The sequence below is a fragment of the Pecten maximus genome, chromosome 9 (assembly GCF_902652985.1).
Source record: "Pecten maximus chromosome 9, xPecMax1.1, whole genome shotgun sequence".
In the NCBI taxonomy this organism is placed as follows: domain Eukaryota; kingdom Metazoa; phylum Mollusca; class Bivalvia; order Pectinida; family Pectinidae; genus Pecten; species Pecten maximus.
Window position 1 is genome coordinate 17,583,316 of NC_047023.1, and position 10,581 is coordinate 17,593,896.

At 34.8% G+C, this 10,581-nt stretch overlaps 1 protein-coding gene across 1 annotated transcript; it reads right to left on the reverse strand.

Annotated features, from left to right (window-relative positions):
- Positions 1–2,444, reverse strand: LOC117333909 (piggyBac transposable element-derived protein 4-like). Its single transcript, XM_033893326.1, has 3 exons — positions 2,033–2,444; positions 820–1,359; positions 1–33 (listed from the first exon to the last, which is right to left on the reverse strand). Exons 1-3 carry the CDS (start codon positions 2,105–2,107, stop codon positions 1–3), a joined length of 648 nt encoding a protein of 215 aa, XP_033749217.1. The 5' UTR covers positions 2,108–2,444.
- Positions 2,445–10,581: the final 8,137 nt, after the last annotated feature.

Below are 10,581 nucleotides of genomic sequence, written 5' to 3' on the forward strand. Positions count from 1 at the left end.
TCATGTGCTCTCCGCACACTGGCGTGATGCACACTTGAAACAACATCATGTACATCTATTCAGCAGATGCGATGTCAAAGTTTGAACAGATGTATATACATAATATCATACCTCTTTAGAAAGCTAACAACTTCATTTCAAAACTAATTTAAACATTTTGCTATATTTTATAATGGTTTTCTGGTAAAACTTAGTAAAAGGTGACAACAAAATTGTGATTTTTCATGTTTGGTATAATTTCGATTATGCTTAATCAGAAACAAATTATAACAAATTAAATGTATTGAGAGATATAACAACAACTGTAGCGGGTAAACAGATAAATTTGTATCACTGTTCTATGCAATTGTGATGTCTTTGACAGTGCCTGTGCAGCCCCCTAAAACACCGAGTGCACCGAGTTCGACTTCGGCGGCGTCCTGTGCCTCTTCGTCGTGAACACACTACGCAATCCTTCTCTTTTCCTTCTGCAATAAGCTCAACGGTAACGCGCCGTGGAATCCTTACACGAACATGATTATGACCAGCCTCATTATTCCCTGCCAGAGATTCAATTACCAACTGAGTAAATCTCAATCTAGATTTTACCGGCTTGTCTGATGTGTTTTTGGTATACAGAATGTATGCGTTAAGCATGATACGTTGGAAAATATGAAGAATTAGTTACTTCCATACTTTTAATGTTTTTCTTTCTCCTGCATAGACGTCTACCATTGCATCAGATAAATCGACCCCGCCCATAAAACGATTGTACGCCGTCACAACCTGAGGTTTACCGTTATGGTTTGAACCCGGTAACAAAGTGCTTAATAATCTAACCGGCTTGTTAGCTTTTTCACCCCTGTGAGCCACACAAAGTATATCTCCCGACCTCATAAAAGTAGTCTGTCCTGGGTTTGGATTCGCTTCCTTCACTGTTTTGGGCATCGGCCTATTTTTCCGAAGTGTGCCGGTCAGATAAGTACCTTTGGACAATAATAACCTAGCAAGGTTTATCGAACAGAAAAAACTATCGCAGACTACATGATATCCTTTGTACAGCAATTCGCATGCGCGTAACAGGTACATAACAACGTTTGTTCCCTGTTGTTCACCTCTAGGTGTCGGGTCATACGTTTTACCGCGATATACAGACATGTTCATGACGTAACCACTACAAGCCTCTACAAGCACCCAAAATTTGATTCCGAACTTAGCAGCTTTACTAGGGATATACTGTTTCATTACACTTTTTCCTCTGCTAGCGACTAGGGATTCGTCAATGGAAAGTTCTCTCTGTGGCGTATAAAGTGCTTTGAATCGATTGTTGACAAAGGTCAATAGAGGTTTGAACCTCGAATCAGGGCTGTAACCAGGGTCCTGTAAAGAACAAATATAACAATCACAAATAAAACAAAGACAATTACACGGGCCTGAGAAGGGACAGGCTATGCTATACAGTCACACTGTCTCGGTGTTAACCATGCGAAAACATGAAGGAGTTGGTACCGAATCACCAATCCTACCATACAACGTAGGTGGTACTGCTACATATACGAATACCACAACGAGTCACCACGACATGCCATGGTTACAGGGACCCAGTTATATGTACCACTAAAACGATTCGCCAAAAGCCGACGACCACAGACGCGATGTATCGAAGAGAAAACGCAATGATCATTTCCTAATTATTTTTCCACGAATCAGGCTGCAACGAAAGTTTCACGAGGACACTACGGTTCATCGCATATTTACACCGATTTCCTGAAGGCCGACTCACTACGGATTAACCTGGTATATATACTCTGTTTGCTCCACAGCAGTTTACCAAGACTTAAAACTGACACAGTGTGACAGGGGTTTATTATTACCAGGAGACCATAATATAAGTGATATACTTTCCTGATACAAAGACAGTTACATAGATATTGATAAGGTGATCGGAGTTCGATTCTCTATAAATTTCATGATGATATATGAAACACGTGTTCATATAATATATGTTTTTATGTTAACGTGTTATGTTTTATGAAATGTAAACAATACACACCTCTCTGTTTCGTATTTTTCTGTAGTCCGTTATGTGAAGGAATTTAAGAATGATTTGGAATCTGTTTCGTGACATTATGCGCTGAAACCACGGAGTGTCCTAGCTTTTCAGAGACCGATTCCAGTATTCTGTTATTCTTGATTTTCTAACGACTCCCATATTGTATACCACCGACAAAAAACGTTGGAACTCTGGGATCCGCACTGGTTTCCATCTCTTAATCCTAGAGAATCTTGACGTGATATGAGTGCTGATGTAGTGGCGTGCATATCTGTGAAAATTTCCATTAAAACAATTTAAAACACTTATTTCAGTATTGTCTCTCTTTCTTAGGAAATTGAAAACAAAATATATTTGTACGTATTTAGTTCAAAGCATTTTAAGACATCCTACTCTAACTCAAAAATTGAAAACAAACGATCTACCTTTGTTGTTTTTTTCTCTCTTTATTATTTGTTATTTACCCCGTCTTTATTAGTGAACAGATCTATTCATCATAACCACAAATTATCGACAATTCTCCAAAAATGAAATCGGTATAGTCCTTATACATTAAAATATTATTGTATCTGTTCTCTAAACATAGCTCTATTGATTTTTATAATTTGACGTCCTTGATTTTTTTCAACAGATTTTGGCACGGTAACAGCTGGAGTACATGTCAAAGTTACACAAAACATACATAATACTTATGATACTGGATATGCTGGTCTCCTCACCTAACCCCATCAAGAAAATATTCCCTCTGTACTTCCATCGGAATTCAAAATTAACTTTAAAAGTATAAGAATGATGAATTATGTTTGTTTTTGACAATCAAAACATGTACGAAGCGATATCGGGACCGGGGATGGATGGTTTGGTCAGGTCACTATGGACAAGGTTTTATAGACCTACAATTATCATCTATCAGGGATACTCCCCTTCGTTTCACTCCATCAGTAGGCTTATAATTAGCAGTTTCTAAGATAATGGACCTACAGTGAATAAGTTTTAACCAGAACTTATCTACCCGCCAATACATCTAATTTATATCTCATGTATCTAACTTATAACAGATACAAAATATGGACAAAATTAAGTGTATGTACGCTCGATGTTTTTGATATTCGGTACATGTACTTCATTCATTTTTGACATGTTGGCAATGGAAAGCGTTATTTTTCAATAAATTTGCATTTAGAATATCTAAATGCAATTGAGTCGGCATTGCTTTTATACTTTAGGCCTCCGTTTTATTTATATGTGTCCCTACAACACAGTAACATCTTACCTATTTGTTTGTCTTACGAACTCTTTCATAAGGTTCACCGTGAAAATTATGGAAAAGTACTCGACAGGTGCTGCGTCACGTCGTGGCATATTCCTAAGTTCATTTGAAACAGGTGGAACACCATATCTCTCTGGCTCCGGAGGGAAAACCGTTACCCATGGTCTGTTTGCCATCTTGGATGTAAATGACGTCACATGTGAACGTCATTTAATTATGTATTACGTCATCGAATCATTAAATATCTGTAATTGACTAAGCCGATGTTCAAACAGTGTCTCAATCTCTGCATAATCGAGATCACGCCTGAAAGTGATATGCAAGATTGCATGACAATTGTAATTAAAAAAAGATGCCCAAGTCTAAATATTTCGTTTAAAGGCGAAGACAACATCACTGTTTTTTGGTTTTTTTTTGACAAAATAACCACGAAAAATCCTATTACGTGATCATTTACTATCTTTATTTATAGAATTTTTCAAGAAAATAATCACATTTGCAATCAATTAAAACAATTTTCCATTCGTGTCAGGTTTCCATAGAGATATGACATGACTTCCGTAGTAACTGTATCTATTTATCTAATGGTTTTCAATTGTACACTATACAAACTCATTGCTTGATACTTGACGTCATGGAGAATAGTAATTGACTTTATGCATTAACTGATGACGTCATAGAACAGCGACGTCATAATAGGAGATATTTCAAACCAGATGAAATCGTGGCAATTTAGTGAAAACCGAGGATTTAGCCGTGGCAGCGAAACATTCAACACGTCCGTCTTACGGAAATATCATATGTCATGGGTCTTGAACTCGATTGATCGGCTTTTTTTGGCGGGAAGCAGATGACGCCGCGCCATACATGTGTACTTACGCGCATATAGTCCGCCATTGTTTAGTATATTGATTAAAGAACTGCATACATTAAAGTTTGAAAGACGTCTAAATGCCATAGTTTGTCCTATACTTATTCCTGATGAATGAATTGAAAAAAAAATTTGAAATCTTGTTTTTTTGTGTGTACATATCAAATAGTGACTTTTTACATATACGATGATATCGCTACACCGTATTTTTCTATGTCAACAAGCACGTGTATTCAAGCCAAGTTAAAATCATGCCTACTTACATTATTGTGGTAGAAACAGGTCAAACGACTCGTGGTTGTTGATATTTCACTCGAGTTACAAAAGACACATGAAAAAAAAAAGTTGTCTGTAGTAACTTTTCAAAATAACTTACTCTAATAAAATAAGCACCCCCTCGTTGCGTACTCTACATATGTACATGTATATTTAGCACAAAAGATGGGCACCTTTATAACGTTAAGAACTATTAGAATTGTCAGCAGTCGTTTCATTCGGCGAATCATTTCCAATAGTTTATTCTTGCATTTACGTAAATACATCTATCCTTGTCCTATGGGGAACTGAAATTGAATTATTTAAATTGGCTTGGAAAGTGCGCCTAACGACATCATGTACTTACCGCGGGTTGGCAGACAATGCATTACTGTGAAAAGATTGAGAGATGTGGCTGTACGTGGTTTAAAGCGACATTTTATCAAGAAAAGCGAGGCCTCCAGCTGTAATTAATGTGTATATGCCGGTGCTGCTAGATCCAGAAGCGTGAAGTGCCAGCTTTTCTGGAGTTTGGCGAATGCAAAACGAGCAGATTATCTTCCCTATTTATACATGCATGAACTGTGAAATGTAATGTTAATTGCATTTATATCAAAAGTCCGTTCACATTAAAAACAATAACGTTGGTTTTAATTTCTTATTCATCTGTTATGAATTTAATGGACTTGATAAAATAAAATGAAGATAAATTTGAAATATTTTTTTTATAGAATATATCAACACAAGTTGTTGGATGATGTAGATCTAGTTGTAATTTGTAAAATTATGTATTTCACAACAATTAAAATTTTACCCATTGAGTATGTAGTTGAAAGCGAGACAATTACGGTGTTCTCATTTAAAACACTCGAAAAATATATTTTCCTTTCATACGTAGAGGGAGATAGCCCAAACATGTTAAACCTATGATTCTTACATTTAAATTTGTTTAAGAAATACAATGCAAGGGGCAATAGCGAAACAATAAAGACTGAAAAATAATTGTTTTTGTTTGTTTTGTTTTGTTTTGCTTTTTCTGTTTTTTGTTGTTGTTTTTACCAAAATTAAGCAATTGCATGAAGTTTATGTCGATGATGTCAGACATGGTTTTGGTGCTACCTAACTAATAACCATGTCTTCAGAAGACATATAAGGCAAGGAGAGAAAGTCCTCTAAGACGACGAGGCCCTCTGTGAACACGCAACTCAGAGGGAAACAATATTAAACAATTTAATGTTGGTACATCGCCGACAACTTATGTATACACAGCTACTCACAAAAATGGCACGAGTTGTATATAATTGCCTAATTAACATCAAGAAATGGAACCCACAGTATAGAAATATATCTAATTAACTATATATATCTAATTAACATCAAAAAACGGAACCCACAGTATATATATTTATTACCTTTTTACCAGTGAAATATCAAAAATTATTCATTCTATAAAAGTGATATTTTTCACTAGTGAAAAATATCACTTTTGCTGATTTGACCAATCAAATTAATGATTAGAAAATACCAAAATAATTGACCAATCAGAAAGCCCGACATATATGTCAGCACCTGGACAGGGGGAGCTACTATTTTTGTTTACAAATTATGCTGTAGGCCTAGTTAGCATACGGAGTAGGTTTTTCGTTGATAAAAAATGTAATAATCAGAATATCTAACAGTGTCTTCAGTAATACCAAATATATTTCACTCGTGTGGCTAATATTTTGATATTTTTCACTCGTGCTGCGCACTCGTGAAAAATATCAAAATATTAGCCTCACTCGTGAAATATATTTGGTATTACTGAAGACACTGTTAGATATCCTCTATATATCTAATTAACACCAACAAATAGAACCCACAGTATAGAAATATACCTACGTTTTTTTGTACATTGTAATTAACACCAACAAATGGTACCCACGGTATAGAAATATACCTAATTAACACCAACAAATGGTACCCTCAGTATAGATATATATCTTATAAACACCAACAAATAGAACCCACAGTATAGATATATATCTTATAAACACCAACAAATAGAACCCACAGTATAGATATATATCTTATAAACACCAACAAATAGAGCCCACAGTATAGATATACATATGTATATCTTATAAACACCAACAAATAGAACCCACAGTATAGATATATATCTTATAAACACCAACAAATAGAACCCACAGTATAGATATATATCTTATAAACACCAACAAATAGAACCCACAATATAGATATATATCTTATAAACACCAACAAATAGAACCCACAGTATAGATATATGTCTTATAAACACCAACAAATAGAACCCACAATATAGATATATGTCTTATAAACACCAACAAATAGAACCCACAGTATAGATATATGTCTTATAAACACCAACAAATAGAACCCACAATATAGATATATGTCTTATAAACACCAACAAATAGAACCCACAGTATAGATATATATCTTATAAACACCAACAAATAGAACCCACAGTATAGATATATATCTTATAAACACCAACAAATAGAACCCACAGTATAGATATATATCTTATAAACACCAACAAATAGAACCCACAGTATAGATATATATCTTATAAACACCAACAAATAGAACCCACAGTATAGATATATATCTTATAAACACCAACAAATAGAACCCACAGTATAGATATATATCTTATAAACACCAACAAATAGAACCCACAGTATAGATATATATCTTATAAACACCAACAAATAGAACCCACAGTATAGATATATATCTTATAAACACCAACAAATAGAACCCACAGTATAGATATATATCTTATAAACACCAACAAATAGAACCCACAGTATAGATATATATCTTATAAACACCAACAAATAGAACCCACAGTATAGATATATATCTTATAAACACCAACAAATAGAACCCACAGTATAGATATATACCTAATTAACACCAAAAAACGGAACCCACAGTATAGAAATATACTAATTATATTTACATTCTGTGTTGCATTTGTCTATATGTCGTTAGTAAACCAAACTGTATTCATGAGACTGTATACTACAATATACAGTGATTCGGTCTGTGTAAGAATATAGCTTCAGGTGTTGTAGGTTGAAACAATGGTCCCCAGTTACATTCGGCCTAGAGAGCTTTCGAATGCTAGCATTTATCTACATAAACCACCACAAAGAAATAAAGCAAGGCAAGTTATGAGAGTAAAATTTAATAATAGAAAAAATGAAGTCGACCGACTCGACACAAAATTATTATAATCTCTATTCCTGATCTATAGGAGGTAATCAAATTGTCAATGTCGTCACACACGGGCTCGTTGTCGAATTGTCAGAAATGCTAGACACGACAACATTGAAAATTTGAAAGTCAAGCATTTATAAAAAAAAATCTTGCGAAAAATCGGCAGTATCGACATGGTTTCTGGTTGTGTATGCATACTGAATTATAGTTATGTGGTTATTCACTGATGTCAAAGGCCTACCTTACTCCAAAACCGAGCCCCTGTGAAGTTGAACATCGTCTGCTAAGTTAGCGACACTGATGTGACCGGTTAGACTGGATTCTGTTTCGAACGAAATATCCTTGGAATCGTTTTCACCTACTGTCAAGACGACTTTCATTTAGAATTTAAGAGATGATGTTCCTCTGAAAATAACGTAAATCCAGTCGATAGAAACATAAGTGTTCCCGAGGAATCGAGTCTGTCCTGTGCAATACCCGTTCAACGCCGCATCACTTCTAAATGGTAACCGTTTATCATTGCGCCGAAAAACGGCTTTATTTTTAAACAATCAGAAATTATGCAATTGTGAACAATTTGAAGATATCTACAAACGTTTATAAAATATAATATAAAGCCAAATTTGTGCAAAAAACATTTCATGTGATTGCTATTAATAACGACATGAGGGACTATATTATTCCGTCTGGAAATTTCGGCTGTTCCGGTATTTGAACTTGATGACGTCAGTGATAGGGGAAGCGGCAAATTTAAACGCGTCTTAAGCTACAGCAAATAAAATAAAATTATGAATGTAAATATAAGCATTGAACTGTTACCAAATGGTAGTATACAGTCGATATGAATACAATTTGGGTGACAGATAAATATAATATTTACATTCTGTGTTGCATTTGCCTATATGTCGTTAGTAAACCAAATTGTATTCATGAGACTGTATACTACAATTTACAGTGATTCGGTCAGTGTAGGATACATCCCCAGGTGTTGTAGGTTAAAACAATGACCGCCAGCAAGACGACTTTCATTTAGAATTTAAGAGCTGATATTCTTCTGAAAATAACGTAAATCCAGTCGATAGAAAGTGTTTCTGAGGAATCGAGTCTGTCCTGTGCAATACCCGTTCAACGCCGCATCACTTCCAAATGTTAACCTATATCAGTGCGCAGAAAACGGGAACAATTTGACGATATCTACAAACGTACAGTATATGAAATATTAGGTAAAGCCAAATTTGTGCAAAAATATATGCGTCTGTTATTGATTACATGAGGGACTATATTATTCCTTCTGGAAATTTCGGCTTTTCCGATATTTGAACTTGATGACGTCAGTGATAGGGTAACCGGCAAATTTAAACGCGTCATAACCTACGGGAAATAAAAAAAATCTTTATGAATGTAAATATAAGCATTGAACTTTTACCAAATGGTACTATACAGTCGAATTGAATAGAATTTGGGTGACAGATAGATATTCCCGGGCGACATGAAATACTATCTGTCATCCAATTCTATTCATTTCGACTGTATACTACCATTTGGTAACAGTTCAATGCTTAAAACACCTACAATAGCAATAGCAATAGCAGTCAACGGCCTGTTATAAGTGTATATTCGCTTCTTGGCCTCCTGTTTAAGGTCAATGAAATTAATTTCAGCGCCTGCCCTTCTTGGTATTATCTCATTGTTTTATCATATCTAAACATTATATTAATAATCTATACACACAATGTACATATAATTGTTCCAATGGCAAACAAGTCGGATGTATACATGTGTACAATCATGTTTAGAGTTGTCCCTCCGACTGGTGTTTACACTAATCATATTTGCCGGGGAATCATTGGTTGCTTTGTTCAAACACTAGTATGTGTAACAAGACGGACAGAATTTGATATCCAGATCCTTCCAATGTTGGTTCAAATTACTCTTAAATGAGTTGATTGGTGAGTTGACTACATTTGCTGGCAGATTGTTCCAGTCTTCGACTACCATCACTTGAAATGAGTGTCTCCTGGTGTTTAAACAAACGACAAAGATGATAACAACGTCCTAAAATCACCACTATTTAAGACCGACGCCAAATATAGAGGCACAACAAGAAAAACATTCTTCGGGATGCAGTTAATTGTTTATCTTCTTTGAATCTAAAAGACGAAAACAGAAATTCAAACTTTTAAGTGTGGTAAAGCGTCAAACTTCACAATAGTCTCTTGTTTTTCAGTCGATCATGTGTACTCTTCGTCGGCGATGTCACATTGATTGTATAGGAATCCAAAAGAATTTTGGAATTTATGACCGACATAAAAAACATTTAGTATATGATGTTTTAACAGTAATGACGAAGGACATAAAACCAGATTATCTCTGTTAAAGAACTCAAAGAGTTGTCGAACCTAGATAATAATGATGTATGGCCAGTTAAAATGGAGTTATCTTTCTTGCAACACATATAGTGTACTTTCATATGTAAATCAAAATTAAAGCAGGGACTAAGGGAGTCATCGTTAATATCTGTTTCGAAACTCAAAGTATAATATAATTTAATTATCTACTTTCGGCGAACAAATAACACACAAAACATAGTCTGAAACATAATTTTTCTTACACACGTTTACACAATAACATTCTTACACCTTCCCTTGACAATTATTTGTAGAAGAAACCAATATGTCTTAAATTGTTTTACGAAATCATGTGCCTCATGTGAGAAGGAATTAATTCAATTTTCTACGAGCAAGTTCTTTTATCCCGATAAACAAGGGTTGCGTTAATCACTTTCAAGTACAGTAATTACCTAGGGTATCAATCTGTGGAGTTCATATTTGATAAATAATGGTTATAGAAACGTAAATTTTCAGCTTAACCGTTAACTGTTAGTTGTAAAATATCCTAATA